General features: G+C 33.9%; 1 protein-coding gene across 4 annotated transcripts in view; it reads left to right on the top strand.

The window, feature by feature from the left end:
* The window catches only part of Ints6 (integrator complex subunit 6), a 76579-nt gene that overhangs the window by 39915 nt on the left and 15325 nt on the right, over window positions 1-21339 (top strand). For all 4 annotated transcript variants that reach the window (XM_063232689.1, XM_063232690.1, XM_063232691.1 and 1 more), the window contains 6 exons: window positions 7919-8102; window positions 12946-13071; window positions 14324-14478; window positions 18598-18750; window positions 18991-19123; window positions 20190-20284. In XM_063232689.1, coding sequence (XP_063088759.1) covers window positions 7919-8102; window positions 12946-13071; window positions 14324-14478; window positions 18598-18750; window positions 18991-19123; window positions 20190-20284 — 846 coding nt within the window. The remainder of the gene's footprint in view (window positions 1-7918; window positions 8103-12945; window positions 13072-14323; window positions 14479-18597; window positions 18751-18990; window positions 19124-20189; window positions 20285-21339) is intronic.

Here is a 21339-nt window from a genome sequence, read left to right on the forward strand (position 1 = left end):
TTCTTTAACTTGCTCTTATGCCACTTACTTGATTTGTTACAGCCTTTTAAAATCCTAAGTAGTAGCATTTCTATGATAACGACTCTACAAGTAAATAATTTGAATTTTTCTTTAGTTCTAGCACAGAACTGCAAATAATTAGGATCTGAGCCATCATCAGATGTAAGGTGATCGTTCTGTGTCCTTAAGATTATCATTTATTCCCTTGTACCTCATATGTAGTTTTACTTTTGTACACATTATAATTATTTATGTGTGTGTTCTTGAAGGGGGGAGATTATGGCATCTAGTATATTGCCTTTTATTAAATAACCCAAGTTGTAGCTTGATTTGTGATCCCTATTCTTTAAAAAATGATCTTACATAACGATTAAAATTTGTATGTTTACAATGATTTAATTCTTTGATATTATAGCAAGTTCATTGGTAGAAGGTTAGTGTAGTAAACTGTAAAGAAGAAAAGTTATGGTTTGGTATGTTACCAAAAAGTCTAAGAAATAATGTATCATCAAATTCTCCCTTCACCCACCAACCCTGCTTTAAGGGATTGAACCCAGGCCTCCTGCATGGTGGGGAGATGCTCTACCAGTGAGCTATATATCTCTGCCCTTTTCAAGTGTTTTATGTATCTTCCTAAAGCAAGGATTTGTGATGTTCTGTCCCTTATGAGAGTTGGTGAAAGTACGTCCAATGTATAAATTTTAATTGAGTGTTATATACTGAACTAGATGAAATAGTTGTCATGGCACTAGCATGGGATATTTATTTCTCTAGACTGTGCTCTAACGGCAGGTAGATTTTGCAGCTTGTATCTTGTCGAAGCACAAGTAAGGGCCATACAAATGAACTAGGTACACACATGAGAAAATAACACTTGAAGTTCTTAGTGATAGTTCTACCTAATTCTGTGATGCATCACAAGTACCTTGGCCCATCACACGTATCTTGTACACATAATGCAAATTGTTCTGTATCCATGTGTTTTGAGGAGGCGTGATTCTTGGTGGAATGCTGAAAGGTGCTTGTGCACAGATTAACACCCTTACTTTGCCCCCCTTTTACTTTCCTTAAATTGTGGGAGTGGGACTTCTTTTTTCTTCGGTTTGACAAATACTGTGAGGAGGGGGACAAGACTCAGATCCTCCTCCCCATCTTGTCCCAAAATAGTAGGATAGGTAGCCATATAAATAGATGATAAAAACTGAAGTAGGAAGTACCATTATGAAAAGATATCTAATTTTACTTACTTTAGTAATAGAACAGGGAAAATCTGCTTAAATTTTGGCACAGGTTAATAACCCTTATGCAAGGTGGTCTTGTTGTACCACCTCTAGGAACCAGTTAGATTATATACCAGGAGATATCTGTTCTGATTCTGAACTGAAAGATGTCTTTAAATAAATTTCTTTTATTTACTTTTACTGATTGCTAACTTCTTTTTATTTATCTTTGCATTCTGCAGTTTAAAAATTTGGTAATGTATGAGAATCTTGGTTATCTTAGGTTTTATGATAGTTTTTCTGTAAGCAAGCTAAAGCATTTCTAGTCTTAATCTGACTTGTTACATCTTTATTAAATCCTGAAATAGTGTCATGCTTATGCTGGCTGCTCCACAGATAACTAAATAATTAAAATTAAAGCTGAGATTTGGTTCAGTTTTAGCAAATTTACAAACTATTGAATAAAGACGATTTTATACTTTCATAAATATAGAAGAGTTTGAGATGCCTAATGATTAAACATTACCAGCCTGATTTGATTGATTGATTATAAGACTCAAGGATAGTAAGTGCTTTAAAAAAGGAAAAATAGGACAGTGTTTCCAACTTGAATTTCCTTTCCTTCAGCTCCAGGATTACTGAAGATATCTGGATTGGTTATATTATTAAATCAATTACTTAAAATGACAATATAGAAAATCTAAATGCTACCCAAGTTAAAAATTCTTTATAAATATAAATGATTTTTCTTTGCTTAGTACTCCATTAGACTGCTATGTTTGCAAGTATGATCTTTATGAAGAACCTAGTATAGGCCACTAATATCATTGTATGAAAAAATTACTGTTACCGAATCACACATTATCTACTTAAAATTTACTAGCTTGTGCATTTTAGATGTTCTAAATTCAGTTATATAGTATTTACTTGGGTGTATTCTACACAGAGATGTTTCCTCATATACAATCTTATTTCTAAAGTGCAGTTATAATACTGTCTATTCCATTTGTTGTTTAGGTAATATATGTAAAGCTTGTAATACAATGCTTAAAATATGCTAGCTATAATTATTTATTATGTATTGTTATTACCCATGTATTAAGACTTGGAAAGGGGAAAGCAAAAGGAAAGAAAAGTGTATTACTGCTCCCTTTCAATGGGTGAAAGTGTAACTGTGCCCACTAGGGGGTATCTAGCTCAGTAATTGAGTGGTAACTTAGCATAGCTAAGGCCCAGGAAGACAAAAAAAGAGTAACTGAGGGATAAATAACTGTGCTTTATAGAAACAGTGAACCTGTAGGGTCTCGAAGATGTATTGATGTCTTAAAATCACTGGATTGACTAAGAAATCAATTTGAAAATGTTTTCCTAAACTTCATTATTTTTATAAAGTTTTTCTGTGTCCTTCTAGACGTTTTCAATGTCCTTCTAGACATTATTTTCATATTAATAGCCTAACATTTGATTTTTTTAAAATGTTAGGTTAAATGGTAGGTTATGTTTTCAGTAATAGGCTATACTCAGTGTTTCAAGAATCAGAGGTTTAAATTCTGTTTCCATCACTTATCTGTGTGCCTTTGCTGAAGTGCTTCTGTACTTCAGTTCTTATGATTTGTAAAGGGGATTCTAATAGTGCCCGTCTAGTTTATTTTACAGAGTAAATGAATTAGCGCATACATACATACACACCAATGTCTGGCATCTAATAGTTACTTACTATAACTGCATTATTGTTGTTATTAATGGCTAATTTTTTTTTTTCTTGTGGTGCTGGGAATTGAACCCAGGAACTCAAGCATACCAAGCATGCTGGTGTTGCATTACATCCCTAATGTATGACTACTTTCTTTTTTAAACTGTAGTCACTTAAATTGGAATATTCTTGTACTAAAAATTTCCTGAGATTTTTAAAAGACAGCTTTTATAAAATTACATTTTCCTGTGAAATGACCCTACTAAAAAGTTTGATAACCTATGCTGTGCTTTTGTTTTTTCCTTTTATTCTTTTTTTTTTTTTTTTTTTTTTTTTTGCTTAGCTTCAAACGCATTTATGAAACAGACTCTTTTAGGACCATCATTCCTCCCTTCAGGGCTCTTTCAGTACTGGAATCATATTTTATTATTTACCTTTAAATCTGCAGAATCTAAACATGCCTAGTATTTTGTACATACATACTGGTGAGTAAGTGCATGGATAATTTTCAAGTAGTAGAATTCTTTTTTGGGGTCTTACAAATGTGTAAGATTTGAGGCTAGTAATATATCTACCTAATTCTTACTGAGTTGACCCCTATTTGTTTCCTTTAGGGTTTTTTTTTGTTTGTTTGTTTTGTTTTTTTACTTTTTAAAACTTTAGCACGTGGAACAAACATTGCATTGAAATATGGTCCTCTACTCAGTGTCTTTTTCTTCCTCTTCCCAAAAGCAGTGACACTTGTGAGTTTGTTGTATGGTTCATGTTTTCTTTTACTAGTTGATGTATGGTCTGTGTTTTATTTATACACATAGAAAATGATACTAAACATTGTTTTTGTTTAACTTTGTAAAAATGCTCTTCTGATTATATAATTTTGCATCTTTCGTTTTTCTTCTGCTGTTGGTTTTGTTGTTTTTTTGAGACAAGGTCTTGCCATGTAGTCTAAACTGACATTGAACTCACCATGTAGCCCAGGCTGCCCTTGAAATTATTATAATCCTCCTGCTTTAGCCTCCCAAGTGCTGGAATTTAGGCATGTGCCACCACATCTGGTTTACTATTGTTTTTGACTCAGAAATACAGTACAATCACCCTAAATAAGAAAGAAAGGATGTTCAATGCATCAAAGAAATGATCATTTCAATAGATGGATGGTACTGTGTCATTTAGATGAAAACGTAACCTTCATCCTTTTATTATACACCAAACTTAATTTCAGATGTGCTTTAGATTTAATTATAGCTTGTAAAATACTAATGCTTTTAGAATTAAATATGAGAGAGCAACTTTGTGATTTTTTTGAAGACACAAAAAGTACTAATTTTGAAAGGAAAAAAGATTCTCTTTATGAAAAGATAGCACTAAAATAATGAAAGAGATCACAGGGTGGGGGAAGATATTTGCATCTTTGCAGCTAAATGATAACTGAAATATATTGAGAATCTTCCCAACAATGAGAAAAAGATACAGAATAGGCAGAAAAGACTAACAGGTACTTCACACAAAAGAGCACATTGATATGGCCAGTGAGTATATGAAAAAATGACTGACTTCTACGGACAGGAAATTGAAACCGTACTAAGATACTGTTATATACACATTATACACCTCAAAATGGCTGAAGTAGTTTTTCCTCTTTTGGTGCATAAAATAGGTTACTTAGCACATTTACCTTGTAAAAATTTGTCAAGCTATGCATTCATAATTTAGCCAAAAATACTGTTGAGATCCATTCATGTTTAATCTTAAAAAGAGATTTATTCATTTCTTCATTGGTATATGAACAGACCACAGATTATTTATTGATTCCTTTATTGGGCTTCTAGGCTTTTTCTACAAAAATAAGGCTATAGACTTTTTTTTTGGTGGTGCTAGGAATTGAACCCAGAGTCTTGTGAATGTTAAGCACATGCTTTACCACTGACTACATCCTTTTACATTACTTTTATAAAAATGAGTTTTTCTAGACGGTGGCATTCCTGCTTTAAGATATGCTTGTTTTCCAAGTGATGCGCAATTGTTTTCCGTTTCCAGATGATACTTGTCTTCCAAACGGTTGTACACTTACAGGCCACCAGAACTGTTGGAGTGATTTTGTTATTCTATATTCTTATCACTTGGCATTGTCACTTTTTAAAATTTTTTTTAGTCTTGTGGGTATGAAATTGTATCTCATTGAGATTTTTTTTGTATTATAAACTAGTTATAGACCATCTGAGTTTCTTCTTGGATGTTCTTATTTGCACTTTTAGAACTACTCATTTTTGCTGTATATTTTTCTAATGTTGAATTTTATAATTTTCTTAATTTATGTGACATTTTCTTTGATTGTCACAAGTCTGTATATTCATGAAAATGTCTCCCTTTTGTGATTGTTAAAATGCTCCTGAATTTCAGCTGTGTAAACTTTATAGATTTTGAGTAATTCAGTCTTCCCAAGAGTATTTTTCTTCCAGTTTTTATCTTTTTCTTTTTCTTATTTGCCTGTACTACTCTTTCCTATTTTACTAGTACATTCCTTTCACTCTCACTTTCCTTTGGTGTTGAGAGGTTGGTGATAAAGATGGGGAGGGGAAAAAGGAATAGAAAAATGAATAAAAATTTTATAAAAGTTTTACATAATTGAAAAACTATATGTAAAGTGCTTAGAAATATTCTTATGAGGTTTGTTGGCTTTGATTTTTTCACTTGAAATGCATTTTAGATTTAGCATTGTGCAGCCGAAGGCTAATTATTTCATTAAATGTTGTCTGCCTTGCAAATGCTCATCAATACATGATTACTTGTGGATATGTTTCTGTGCAGTACTGGTTATCCCTTTGATTCTTGAAGCAGTTTTTTGTATCCATTACTCTGCAGAGCAGCTACATTAACAGTTGTGAGCTCCTTTAGCCAGTATCCTTGATGTTTTGACATTCTGTGACTTTGAGAGAAAAATGACCAAGCACTTGATAGTTATGTTTTCCAAGGTCAAAAGTGGTTGGTCGGCTGGGGATTTAGCTCAGCGGCATAAGCACCTGCCTTGCAAGCAGGCGGTCGTGAGTTCGATCCCCGGTACCCATAAAAATGAAAAAGACAAAAAAAAGAAAAAAGTGGTTGGCTGGTTTGAGGGAAAGGAGATGATGTAAATGGTCTTTTTTTTCCCCCATTTATTTTCTGACAAGATACAGTAATAGCGGCAAAGACCTGAAGTTAGTTTCTGTCTGTTTGCACGTGTAACAATGCCTTTGAGGTTTGAGACTCTTTGTCACAGAACATCCTGGCCCAGATTTCTTCATCACTTCTTCCTCTCACCTTTGTTTTCTGCCTTAAATAGGACCACTGTCAGAAGAAAAGCATATAACTCCTTGAACGTGGTCATAAAGTCTTGGCTGATCTTGATGAAGGACTCTTGAGCATATTCTCTTGGCATGAATCTTTGGGAGCGAGGTGCCAACATAGTACATCTTCACTAGGAACACACTTCCTAGAGTTAAAGAAGTATTTTTTAAAGGTTTGATATAAGTTAGTGAAGGAACATGAGTTTTACATTTGTGTAGAATCATTTTTATCTCCAATTTTCAATCTCTTTGTGAGATTTAAAAAGGCTGCAAAGCAATGTAAGTCATTTTTGCTTTTTGAAGAACTTAGTGTAAAGTCTGGCCATTAATTTGGAAGTGATAAATTAAAAGCGTGTTCTATATTAAAAACTGGAATATTTGTAGAAGCACTTGGACATGCCACCCGTGGACATTATACATTTTTTTTATAGCTAATAAGGTTTTTTTTTCAAGTAATATGCATGCCACTAACATACTAAGTTACTATTAATAATTTGAATTACATGCAGATTTTCCTGATTGTCTCATTGAACCCAGGGTCTTGCGCATGACCTACATGCCCATCCTTCCTTTTTTCGTTGTTTCACTCTTTCGCCTTTCCTTTTTTCTTCGTTCCTTTTCTTCAGTCGTTCTTTTTTTATGTCTTTAATGTTATTTCATTATATTGCGAGAGATGTGTTGTCCAGTTGCCCCTATTTCACTGATACTAAGATTGGATGTCAGCCAGGTACATGGGTGCGTGCCTATATGTAAAATCCTAGCTACTTAGGACAGATGATCACAGGTTTATGGCCAGTCAGTTAATTGAGGTCCTGTCTCACAATAAAATGGAAAAAGGTCTGGGGATATAGCTCAATGGTGGAGTGTCTCTGTGTTTGATCCCTTTTACTTCCATATGCAGAAAAGAGAAGAGAAGGAAGTTAAGGAAAGAAAGTAGATTGGTTTGTGTGGAACCTGTTGGCCTATTATTTCTATTGATACAGATGCCCATTGGAATCTTTTAAAAACTTTTTAAAAGATTTTTAAGAACATTTCACGTGTCTCATGGAAATAAGAAGCATCTGTTAAAAAACAAAACATAAATTCCCAAAACCTTCTATTTGTTAGCTATAGTAAAATTACTATCTTTAATATGTAGTGAATATATAGTGACAAAAACTGCTTTCATGCAAATGGTTTAAGGACATGTCTTGCATAAAATGAAATATGTTTAAAATTTTTGAGACTTGTGGATATGTTTGAGGCTGCTATCGTAGAAAATACTGACATGGAGCCAGGATGTCAAAGCATTTTCTCTTATAGATACATGACATACATTTAAAAACATATATACTTACACCCATAGACATAAAATGAGAATGGTAAGATACTGTCACAGGAGTGATTTTAATAATTAAATGACTTATTTGGAAACCATTCACTACCTGGTATTCAGTTGACTAAATCTGAAACACATTATAATAGTACAAATTTCATTTTTAAAATTTAGGTCTTAGAATAAAGTTTTAGAAAACTGAAGCAACAATGTCATGTATTATATTAGGTATATCTGAATACATATATTTTTCAGATTGTTTTAGAGTAATAGACTCAATGAAGTTTATTATAAATGTTATTACAGTGGCTTTTTTGAAAAATAGTGTATAAAAATCTTACTGCTTTTTTTCCCCTATTACTTTTAGCTCCATTTACCTCTCAATTCTCCTTTGCCTGGAAGTGAATTGACCAAGGAACCTTTTCGTTGGGATCAGAGACTCTTTGCATTAGTGTTGCGGTTGCCTGGCACCATGTCAGTAGAATCAGAACAGTTAACAGGTGTGCCTTTAGATGACTCTGCAATCACACCAATGTGTGAAGTAACAGGCGGTAAGTTTTTGCTGGCAGTACTCAGTGACGTAAAGAGGAGTTCCTCTGAATGTGTTAAAAATGTGTTTCAAAAATTTTGTTTTTGTTTTAATATGTTAACATTAGGAACCAGTAGACACATGATTTTAAAATCACACTATTGATGATGGTCTGTGATCTTGATTTGAAAAGACGTGGTCACTATTGGAACTCATGAATGGTAGGCTGGGAGTGGTGGCGCATGTGTATAATCCTAGCACTCAGGAGGCTGAGGCAAGAGGATTCAGTTTGAAGCCAGTCTTGGCTGAACAGTGAGTTTAAGGCTAGTCCACAGTGAGACCCTGTCTCCAAACAAACAAATAAATAAGAATCGTAATTTTTTTCCCACCGATACAGGGAGTCACTGGTATTTGAAGTTGTTAAACAAATTTTCCTGTCTACAAAGATCACTAGTAATATAGAAATACTGTAGCATTGTTTTCTGTGAACAGTGTTTTGAGAGACATTTCATTATCCATTTGGTAGAATATGTCTGATTAAGTACTGTTTTTCCTGCAGGCAGGGAAGTGAGTAGATCAGTGAGAGGAAACAGGTGTCCATGTTTTATCCAAGTTAGTATCCACTTATCAGATCACGTAGCCACCAAACTCTGTAATTTTTTTATCTTAAATAGAATGTATAATAGGCTCAGATCTTCCATATCATGGAAGTAACAAAGAGGTGAATTGGTTTTATATAAATACACATTGAATGCCTACTGTATGCCAAGAATTGTTGCATGCTTTCAGGCTTTAGTAGTGAATAATGTGCTGCCAGTAATTTCCTATCCCACCGTTTTTTAGTGGTAGTCTTGGTTTCCAGGGGGAGATCCACATTTATGTTAATAAAATCATAGTTTTCAACTTTGAACTGACCTACTTGTTAAAAATCTTCATTTTTTAAAAAAATTTGAGTTTTTTAAAAAATTAAACTGCAGAGGATTTAGAGGCTAAAATTTAGACATCTCTGCATTGGAAATTTTTTAGTATCAATTACTTTGTTTGAATTTATAGTTAAGAAGTTATGGGACTATATGTACTATAACTTTTGTCTGCAAGATATACAAAGTGAAATGAAGTGAGTGGTACAGTTAGAAAGGGTGTGAAAAGAACCTTGAAAATCATGTAGTAGTTGATATCTTTGCCTTTGGGCAGTAATGTACTAAAGTTATTTTGTTTATTCTTTGAAAGGAACATCTCCAGAGGAGAAGATTCCGAAGTCACCCTTGGTAATATCTTTCATTGACCCAGAAATCTTAGTCAAGAAATTAGGACTTTTCCCTAAATATGCTTCTGGATTCTTCCTGATGTAGTACTTTCTTTGACCCTTTTTATGCTCTTGTAAGCAATAATGGGAAGCTATACAAATGCCACTCACCTTTTCAAATATCTGAAGAATATCTTTTTAATTTGAAAGAAAGAATATTCACTGAACAAAGTTTTGGAGATAAAGCACCTGAAAAGTAGCAAGAACAAAAAGCAGATACACATTGGTTGTACTATACATATATGTAATCACTGCTAACGATTCCCATACATATTCTTTAGCTTAGCACTGGGGATTTAGCTCAACGGCGTAAGCACCTGCCTGGCAAGTGTGAGGTCATGAGTTCTATCCCCAGTACCAAAAAAAAAAAAAAAAAAAAAAAAGGGAAACATATTCTTTAGCGTAGTGCTGGGAGGTATGAGTATATTTATTAACTTTTTACCATTATAGAATAATTTGTGTTTGTGAAAACTTGGAAAGAAATTCATCTGTATTGTCACAATCATCAATATGCTGTATTTTTATGTGCACTATTTTAAAAAAAATTGTATGATAGTCTTTGTAAGCATTTTTATTTTTGTTCCCAAGTAACTGAGTGTTCTATGCCAAGTAACTATTCTAGATGCTGGGAATAGGCAGAAAGCTTGCATCTTTGGATTAGGTGACACATAAAAATCACTAAATTAATAAGTACTTTACAGAATGCTTTCTACTATGAATAGGAAAAAATTAGGGTTAGAGGGTAGAGTGTAATTGGGAGCTGAGAATGAGTATTTTTAGGTAGTTTTCCATCTGAGGAAGGTAATGTTTGAATAGAGATCTGAAAAATGAAATTAACCACAGGAAGATCTAGGAAAAGGAAGTTGTAAAAGGAAGTGACATGCTATATTTGGCAGCAATAAGAAGGCCAGTATAGCTTGTTACAAGGAAAGGAGTAGAAAATAACAAATTTAGAGAGGTAGACAAGTGCCAAACATTTTAGACAAGAATAAATTTTTAAAAACTGCAGTTATTATGGGAGTAATATTATTGTTATTGGAGAGCTTTTTAAATTTTTATTTAATTTTTTAGAGAGCTTTTTTAAAAGCTAGGGAGTAACAGTCTCATTTCTGTTTCTGAATGGTCACTTTGGCTTTTAGATGAGATTATAGATGGCAAGAATAGAAGCAGGGAGAGTAAGGAGAGATAATGTAGTGATTTGGTTTAATTTGGCTGTGGTAAGGCGTAGTCTCTTGGAAAGGAAAAACAAGGATAGTGCAATGAGGAAAGAAAAAATTAAGCGTGATTTCCATTTGATTCATGTCGCCTGAATCAGTAGAAATGAGTGGCTGTGTTACAAGTTCAAATGGGTACACTGTGGAAAGCAAGTTTGAGGAAGGTACAGGATGACAGTAAATTTTAAAATATCTAATAGACATAGTGGTAGAAATATCAAAAGATAAGATTTTATAAAAATTACAGGCTTTTCTAGATTAAATACATTAAAGTTTCTTAGCCACTGAGGACTGTTGCCTAACTTAGAAATGTTCTTTTGCGTCTTCATTTTACTAAGATGTTTGTATTGACTTCAAGTTTACTATACTTAATTTGACTTTTTTTGCTTTGGTCTGGACTTTGCATAACCAAAAGTGAGCCGCTTCTTGCCTTAAAGGTCTGTGCTAATACATTTTTTTCATAGTTGTTATTAGTGAAACCCTAAACTGTATGCTTTAGCACGAAGTGTAACATGTAATTCCAAGAGATGAGTTTCAACATATACAATTATTCTGACTAGAAAAAACATCAAAGAGAATATAGGCTCCTTTTGTGCAGACAATAAAATTTGCTATTTCTCTTTAACTTCCAAGGTAATTAATGGATTTTTATTATTTGCCAGATGACTTGGATTTATTCACTTTTCTTTTTTATAAAACATTTTTGTTTAGTAATTTTATTTTTTACTATGATCATAACTGAGTTAGGTTCTATGCTATATACGCCCCAGCTATTTGGGAGGCTGAGACTAGAGGATTATGTGTTTGAGCATAGCAAGATTTTTGTCTCAAAAAAAAAGAACTGTCACTTACATTCTTCCAAATGATGGCACAACATAGAGGAATAGAGAATTACTGCAGTTAAGACTTTTTGTTTTTTAGTGATATCTGGGAAAGACATTTAAATTTTGTAATATAAAATTATTTTATAGTCTTCTAAATGATTTGTGTGTAAAGATGGTCAGGCCTTTTCTGTATTGTTTTGTATGTATGCTTAAATTGACTTAGAAAAAATTTATATTCACTACCTCAAATAATTACGACTGTAGCTATTTTAAATATTGACACCAAATTAATATGTAGTTTCCAAGTACATATATTCTTAAAGTTTCTAATACCTATTATAATACTGTTGTTTGAATTTTTGCTGTATCACTGTAGTACTAATTTGGATAAATTGCTTGATCTTTCTCTGCCTTGATGTTCTCATTTGTGTAACAGAGAAAATAACCCAAACATTTGTTGCTAGGATTAAATAAATTAATATGATAAAATGATTAGAACAGTGTCAGGCACATAGGTACTTAAATAATTGATAGATACTTTTAAAGATAATAATCATATACAGGTAAGTGATTTGTGGTATAACAGTTTTTCTAAATAAAGCTGACTTTGAGGATTTGAATTACTTTTGACTAATGTTCTCTTTTCTGAATAGCCTTTACACATTGCTTTATGTGTAAGTTGATATGGGTAATTTGATATGTCAAATGTAATGCTTTATAAGTGATGTTCTGACACAGTTATTTGAATTTGTGTAAGAGAGCCTCTTATTTGGCTTATTACAAATAACAGGGCAAGAATGTTTGGTTTTTGCTCTTTTGTATTTCTTTGAGTATGCTGAGATCCAATCCAGGGCATTTTGCATAAAGCACTTTGCCATTAGCACATCCCCATCCCTAATATTTTTTGAATTGCTAGAATTTAATACTTTTGAACTGCAAGTGTTATACATTAAAATATACAAAAAGAGCATTAATTTAAGATAGGCAGTTCTCAAGAATACATGAGCCAAAGGAAATTCAGAAAAGTATATGCTACCTCTGTGTATTAATGTGTTAACTGCTAGCAGACAAGCAATTATTAATACTACTTTGTGCTTAATATAAACTTTAGGGATAATACTTTGTTAGATACGAGTAAGAATTTTGGGGAAATTGCTAGTACTAGATAGATAATTGTATATTAAGGATATATTTCCTGACTAACAATTGGAAATAGTGCTTTATAGATAGCTAGATAAAACATGTGATTTTGTTTTTCCATTATAGCTTGTTTGGGTAAGAACTGTATGTTTCATGTACCTTTAACGGGAGGAAAAAATTCATGTATGCTTATTAAAATGGGATTGTTGATTGGTTGGTTGGAAGTAACAATTTTTATTCATTCTTCCTAAAGTTGATGAAATAAGTTGACCTTTACCATTGATTTCCTTTTAATTAATGTTGTCAGAAACCCCACCATAGTTCTTGCTGAAGGTAGCAGTTCTTACAGCTAACTAGTTTACTTTTTTTTTTCTGTCTCAGGCCGCTCATACTCTGTCTGTTCTCCAAGAATGCTTAATCAGTGTCTGGAGTCTTTGGTGCAGAAAGTACAAAGTGGGGTGGTAATAAACTTTGAAAAAGCAGGACCAGATCCTGCCCCTGTAGAAGGTTTGTTGCATTTCTTGTAGATGTTCTAAAATTGCTTTATCAGTTATTCAACTAGAACTGAAAGTTACTCTAAATTGATTTTTAAATTAACAAGACCAAATTATCAGTGTGACAAAACTATTATTAGTAAAGAAGGAAAGATTATATAGGAAAGAAAGGGAAAACTGCTTGTGACTTGGTACTATCACCTTTTTATATTAATGATTATTCATAGTCAGACATTTTGATTAGCAACACTTTTTTACACATTTATGGAGAAATAGATTCATATTTTCTTGTCAGTATTGTACTATAGACTCTGTCTAGTATACTTGTTTTTCTCATGTCCCTTAATTCTCACTGTTCAACCCTAGGGGTTTATATAATTCCTTAGCTATTTTCATCCAGAAGAATAAAAGTAATCAGAATCTAAAGGTTTGTGTGGCTCCAAAAATGAGGAACAAACCTTTGCCATTAAACTTTATTCTTTCAACTTTAGCTGAGCCCAACCTAGCTTTATTTTCAGCTTTTGTACATGAAATAGAATGTCATTAGTGATCCTTGGCAGAGGTGATCTACTAGAGTGGGAGAAAAGTCGGAGATGAAAGAATAGGTTATATTCACAGGATATTATGGAAAAAGAGCAGAAAATGATACAATAAAATTGAATTGCATCATTGTATCTGGTTTAAAAAACCATGTTAGCATATGTTTGTTTTTAAATAATAATGCATGCTTAAGTATTGGTAAATATTTACTGAATTGTCCAAATTACTATTTTGCTACAATTCTTGTTTGATTAAAGGTAGGCATTTTGAATATAGATTTGCATTTTAAGTGGTTTGTTTTTGATACTAGGTTTTAGTTAAAATGATTGTTGAAGAAATAGTTGTATGTAAGTAGTATTTACTGTGTGTCTGGCACTGTTTTTGACATAGTATACAAAGGTGAAGATTAAAGGCAAGCAGATTCATTGCTTGTCCTTATTATGTGAGGATGGGAAACATTTATATATGTTTACTAGAAGGCATATTTAGTATGTGCTAGTTGGGCAAGCAAAAGATGCTGTGGGACTATTTCTATCAGTGAATTTATAGTACTATCTAATCATTTACAATGTAGTCTGAATGTTAAGCAGTGATAGTATTTAGCAATTTAGGAAAAAGGAAAATATAGAAATTAACAAATATGGTATTAGGAAATTTTTATTAAGTTAAGCACTAATGGATATAATTTAACTTTTTTTCCTTCAATGTTTTCTTTGTTTTAATAGATGGACAGCCAGATATATCAAGGCCTTTTGGATCCCAGCCTTGGCATAGCTGTCACAAACTCATATATGTCAGACCAAATCCTAAAACTGGGGTTCCCATAGGTCATTGGCCTGTTCCAGAATCTTTTTGGCCAGATCAGAATTCTCCAACACTAGTAAGTACAACAGAGACAGTGTCTATGTAATCGTGTAACATTTAGCTGTCTTGCATGTTAGTTAAGTATTGCTGTCAAGTTAAAGGTGTGGCTCATTTACAAGAATTCTGCCAATTTCAAAGTGCAACGTTAAGCTGTTAGTTACTTTACTATAATGTATTTGTCATTGTGAGCCAGTAGAAAAAACTCACTTCTTTCATATTTAGAATCTAATAATATGCTTAATTTTTATTGACCTCTGGATGCACAACCACAAATGTAGTAAAATTTCCTTTTTGAATGCTAAACATAATGTAGCATGGAGATTTGTCCTTGGGACACAATTTGAAGTTCAAATCAAGGCTTAAAAAATAATTCTGATGGTTTGCCTGTGATCTTTCAAGTCTTGATTTTAGAGATTCATTATAGACTTGTATGGTTTTAGTTATATTCAGTGTTGCCTTTTAAATTAGAAAAGGTTTCTAGTCTTACTTATATGAATTATTTTTAGAAACAGGCTTATTGAATGATCATGATGTAATCCATTCATTATATAATTCTTAAAATAATGGGATAAATTTATACACATTAATATCTATGCAGTTTTGTTAGTGTACTGTTTTTCAATTTGGTTTTTTTCCTCTTAGTGGCTGAGACCACCAAGGGCTATTCCGTGGGAGAGTATGACAGTGGTTCTCTTAAATACAGTATTCCTAGAGATGAGTTGTGTTTCAAAGATCATTAAGTAGTTTTTAATAGTTTTGTTCAGCTATCATTTATGAATTAAACTGAGCTTGTTTTGAAATCTTTTCTACTTAAACCTATAACAGATTTTCAGAGTAATTTTGAGTTTATATGACATTTATAAATTTACATCTGTGCCTTGGTTACTTTTCTCTCATTGCTGGGACAAAATACACAACACCCAAAATGAACAAAAGAAAGATTTATTTAGCTCACTGTTGTGTAAGTTTCAGTCCATAATCAGCTGGCTCCAAAGCACAGTGGAATGGTGCTGGGGCAACACTTGAAGGCAGCAGCCAGAGCAAAAGAAGCCAAAACAAAAAGGTCAAAACTGGCTTATACTGTACGCAGGACTCCTGGCTTATACTGTACGCAGGACACCCCCTTCTCCCCCACTTCCAGGGTAGGTGTAGCACTCACAAAATCTCCTTGCCCTCCTTTGCACAGGATGAGGATATTTACAAGTATGAACCCTAGCTTCCTGCTGAGTCTCTCTGTTAAACTTTTAAACTGCTCAAGTTGAAGAAGTGTATTAACCATAACAATCCACCCCTTGTCATCTTGGCAACCAGACATTTTTTTAAGCCAGTCTCCAGATATGAATACATGCTAATAATTATGTAACTATCCTGTGTACAAATGAAAATGTAATAATTCCCTCATCAGAATAGGTGAATTTTCCTTGGGTGAGGCTTATTCTTACCATTTCAGTTTAACAATCCATAAGAACCAGTGTGAAGACTCAACATTATAATACATTAAAACCATATTAGAGCAAACATAGTACTATTATAATCCTCTTTTCTGTAGCTGATCACGAGGTCATAGCTGGTATTTATAACTACCTCCTTCCACTACCAATTCTGTATTCCCTTGGCCTTCAGCCAAGCACCTCAGCAGGACTTGGTTCTTTCCCTGGTGGAGTGACCCATTCCTTCATTCCTCAAGTCTCTGGACCATTTTTTTATTCTGCGTCTATTAGGTTGTTGTAGTTTCCCATTGACTTTAATAACAGTACGTGGTAGCACAAAGAGGTACCTTAAGGGATTTTCTGCACTCCACCTGTATTATTCCTTTCTTCCATTGTGGAGTAGTAGCCCAATTTCCCCTTGACAGTCTGGATCAATCACCTGGCAAGACTGTGACTTCCTGTTTAGCTTGTTTCCCCAGAGGCACGAGGAGACCAAAGTAACCAGAGGGAAGCCTTAGCTTCCAGTTCAGTGATATCAGTATTGTGCTTCCTGGTATAAGCCTTTCCCCCTTTGGAACTAAAACTTCTAAGCCAGCGGAACATAAGGTCATGGAGACAGCAAGCAAAAGTTTTGCTAGGGGATCACCAGGAGTACCATTGCTACTTCAACCCCTTGATCCCTGGACTCATGAATCCTGGCTATGGGAGACACAGTACCATATAGTAGGTGCTGATTCAAAGCATATACAGCCTTTTGAAATAACCTTAGCCCAGCCCTACAAACTATTGCTACCTAGCTGATGCCTTAACTGTATCTTCAAAAGACCATTACACCTTTCTATCAATTCAGTTGCTTCTGGATGATGAAGAACATGGTAAGACCAGTGAATTCCACAAGCATGAGCCCACTGCCTCACTTTGGCTGTAGAATGTGTTCCTTGATCAGAGGCAATGCTATGTGGAATTCCATGATGGTGGATAAGGCATTCAGTGAGTCCACAGATGGTAGTTTTGGCAGAAGCCTTACGTGTAGCGAAGGCAAATCCATATCCAGAATATGTGTCTAGGCCATTGAGGACAAAGCGCAGTCCCTTCCATGATGGAAGTGGCCCAATATAATCAACTTGCTACCAGGGCTCAGGTTGATCACCCCGAGGAATGGTGGCATATCAGGCACTCAGTGTTGGCCTCTGCTGCTGGCATATTGGGCATTCAGCAGGGCTTTATTGAGATCAGCTTTGGTGCACTGCCCAAAGTTTCGCCCACTGGGATGATTTCCCTTCACCGCTGACCTTCATAGGTGTACTAGAAAGGAGCTGTAATGCTGCAGCTGTCCACTTGGAGGTGGTAGCTGCATAGCCTGCAGAGCCATCCGTAAACCAGGCCCTAGCCTTCTTGTTCCCCAACAGCTGATCATATGGTATGCTCTACTCTCAGGACCAAATTCTGTCTTGGGTATTTTTCTCTCATTGTTGGAACAAAATACCGGAGAGAAAGGTTTACTTAGCTCACTGTTGTGGAGGTTGTAGTCCATAATCAGCTGGCTCCAAGGTATGTTTGCATGACACTGGGGCAACATTTCAAGGCAGCAGCCAGAGCAAAACAAACCAAGGGCCGAAACAAGCCTCTTCTGGCTTGTATTGTCCACAGGTCACTGTCACCCCACCCCCATACATACACATCCACCCTGTTTCCTTGATGTGTCTGTGGAGCACTCACAAAATCTTCTTGCCCTCCTTTGCACAGGATGAGGATGTTTACAAAGTAAGAACCCTGCCTACCTGCTGAGTCAGTTAAACTTCTAAACTGCTCAAGTTGACATAATGTGTCAACCATAACAATCTATTAATAAAGATCCTTACTGGGAACTTAATGATGTGGTAATACATAAAATTAAGATCTTATAAATTTCATTGAGATATCTTGTGTATTCCTTTTCTCTGGTTTTGACCTATTACAATGTTTAGTCTGACCTTATATAGAGAAGCTTTCAATTTACTTGGTAATTTTACTGCTTGGAGCTCTTTCTAGCTCTCCCCACCCAGGTTTGTATGGACTACTTGCTGTCTTGTATTGTTGGTTATTCTTTCTATTGTATTTAAATTCCGGTGCAGTAAATATGGTACTTGTTAAATCTTAATGGAAAGAAATCCAAACCAGTATCACAGGCATTATCTATTGCTCTTGTGGTCTGTTGCAAATTATTATGAGCCTAAAGGATGGGTAGGATTTAGAAGAGTAAATAAATAGTATGAGGAAAAGAAGAGTGATGTTGTGTAGAGGGGAGACAGGTAGCTGAGTTTGTCCTTACATAAATGTAGGACATGGAGGATACTGTTACATAAACCAAATTTTTCATGACTTTAAAGGAAGGTGACCTTTTATTACAAATGAGGACTTGGTTTCTGTACATCCCTTGTTTGTTGGATGTAAAAAGTTAACTTATTTCCAAACTTTTGCATTTAACATCTAACAGATTTGACTTTAAAAAAAGATTTTTGTTTTATATGGATTTTGAAGTGTTTATCTTTTTCTTGTGACTATAGTATATTATAATTTTAAATACTTTATTTCAGCTTATTGATGCTTTTATTAGTAAAACAAACTAGCAAAGTGAGGAATTAAGTTTTGATATGGAAAGATATTTAAGTGAGTTTGTTTGTGGTGTTTTATGTAAGTAGTAATAATATAACTTTTTCCTCTAGCCGCCTCGTACATCTCATCCTGTAGTTAAGTTTTCCTGTACAGATTGTGAACCAATGGTTATTGATAAACTGCCTTTTGACAAATACGAATTGGAACCTTCACCACTGACTCAGTTTATCTTGGAAAGAAAATCTCCTCAAACATGTTGGCAGGTGAGCTGAAATGTACTGATTTAAAATTTGGGTAAGTGCTAGAAGTAAAGCTCAGGGATATAATCATTGGCTACCGTGCCTAAGTCCTGGGTTGAAATCCTGAATTAGCTCCTCCCCTGAAATACTGAATGAGCTGCTTCTTAAAACCAAATTCAGAATCAGAATTAGTGGTTGCATAATGTTCTTTAAAGCTATTTATTTATTAAGTTTTAAATTGAAATTTTTACTATTCTTAACCAGGTATATGTGAGCAATAGTGCAAAATACAGTGAACTTGGTCACCCTTTTGGTTACTTGAAAGCCAGTACAGCACTAAACTGTGTCAACCTATTTGTGATGCCTTACAATTACCCAGTCCTCCTTCCCCTCTTAGGTAAGCAAGCGGTTTTTATCATGTTCTCTTTTGTATGGCATATACAAAAATTCTTCTAAGAACAAACTTTAGGAATATTCCTTTGTAGTTTTTCTTCTGAAAATTAATGGAAAATATTTTAAAATATTAAACATTTTAAATGAGATTTTTAAATAACCTGTTTATGTTTGTGATAACTTGAAAGTGTTGAAATATCTTCTATTTTACAAACTATCAAACGTGTTATACTTAAATTATTAAGATTTCTTTTTAAAAAAATTTTTAAAGAGAATACAAAAAAAACACAACCCAGTAGAAACTATGCAGAATTTCAAAAGAAGATGATAGGAAATTGACATTGGTTATTATATTGCATATTTCAAATTTACAGTTTGTTTTTATAAAGCATTACATATTCATAAAATTTGAGTGCAGTTTTAAAGAATTTACCTAACTTTAGTTTCATTTAGCAAATATTTTAGCAAAAGAATGTGTTTTACATTATTGTGAGACAGCCTAAAGTTAGTTTCTAGGTACCATGTGGCTGTCATTTTTTGAGAAGCAATGTTAGAGAAAACTTTCCCTTGATGAAAGCCATCAGATTTAAGTTATGGTCGAAACATTAGGTATGTTTTAATAGAAAATATTCTGCAGGGTTTTTTCCCTTTAAATCTATATCTAGTTCTAGATAAAGCATAGATTTTTTTTTCCTTGTGTTTTCTGATTTTATTTCATTATTAGATATATTTAGACCATAAGTTGTACCTTTCAATTTTTAAAACAGTATTATAAATCAAAACACCAGAACTAGAAATTTTATTGCTTTTAACTTGTTAAAAATGAAATGTGGGGGTTGGGGATATAGCTCTGCAGCACAAAGCCTACCTGGCAAGTGCAAGTTCCTGAATTTGATTCCTGGTACCAAAAAATAAAACAAAACAGAAACCAACCTAACAAACAAAAAAAGGTAATGTCTGATATTATTTTGTCACAAATAACAAAGCAGACTGCAAAGAGGAAGCTGATTTGATTTTTATATGTGAAAACAGTGGATGATGATAGGTTTGTTCATGATATATATTTCTAGATGACTTGTTTAAAGTGCATAAAGCAAAACCAACATTGAAATGGAGACAGTCGTTTGAAAGTTATTTGAAGACAATGCCTCCCTACTATCTTGGGGTAAGATTATTGTTAAAATAGAACTTGTTTATTATGCTTACAGTTTCTTATAGATATTCTCAACTTTTATTTATTGCTGTTGTAGATTAAGTCCATTAAAATTAGGTATACCAATGACTGATAGATGGAATAGTAATACTAAGTTTCAGTGATTTAAAGAATAATGATGATCACAAGAATATATGTGCTTATTCTAGACCAGGTACTCTCCTAAGCACTTGAAGTGTTTTAAAATAACTTAATTCTTACAGTTACTCTGTGAGGAAGAAATAATTATTGTTCCTATTTCAGATGAGGAAACTAAGCCACTAAAGATTAAGCAATTTATCCAAGGCTACACAGTTAATACAGGGGGAGATTATATACTGAAATTCAGTCTGGCTTTAGAATTTAGACTTTTAACCTTGATTCTGATTCTACGTTTTTGAGTTGCAGTTTTTAAGGTGAAAATTTATTTTTATTGCATTGTTTTCCAAATCTCCAGAAAAAATGTTTTTAACATACAATAGAAATGATCTCTGAAAGCATAACCTTTGAAAAAATGTTTTTAGATGAATAAGTATAATGCTTTTTCTCATGGAAGGGCTGGGGAGGGATGTAGGGTCTTGTGTATCCTAGGCAACTTCTCAACTGCTGAGCTGTATTCTTGGCCCCTCCTCCTGCTTTTGGTGCAGGAGTAGTATACCACTTGACTATAGCTAATCTTTCTGAATGGTCCCTAATATATAATTAGATGATCTATCCTTCCCACCACCCTTCTCTCACTCCTTTTTTTTTTTTTTTTCTTTTTCCCAGTTGGGATGGGGTTGGGGTTGAGTACACTAGGGGATGAATCCAGGGTCTTTGTACTGAGCTACATCCCCAACCCTTCTATTTTTTATTTTGAGATGATGTTGGTAAGTTATCAGGCTGGGCTTACAACTGGTGATCCTTCTGTCTCAGCCTGTCAAAACACCGGGAGTATAGGTTTGTGCTTCCATGCCTAACTAGACACAATTTCTTGAGTTTTAAAAATCATAACATTTTATATGAAAGATAGACTTTATACAAGTTAT

This window comes from Cavia porcellus, unplaced genomic scaffold (assembly GCF_034190915.1).
Source record: "Cavia porcellus strain 051 isolate PalLab524CR breed Dunkin Hartley unplaced genomic scaffold, mCavPor4.1 scaffold_21, whole genome shotgun sequence".
Lineage (NCBI taxonomy): Eukaryota > Metazoa > Chordata > Mammalia > Rodentia > Caviidae > Cavia > Cavia porcellus.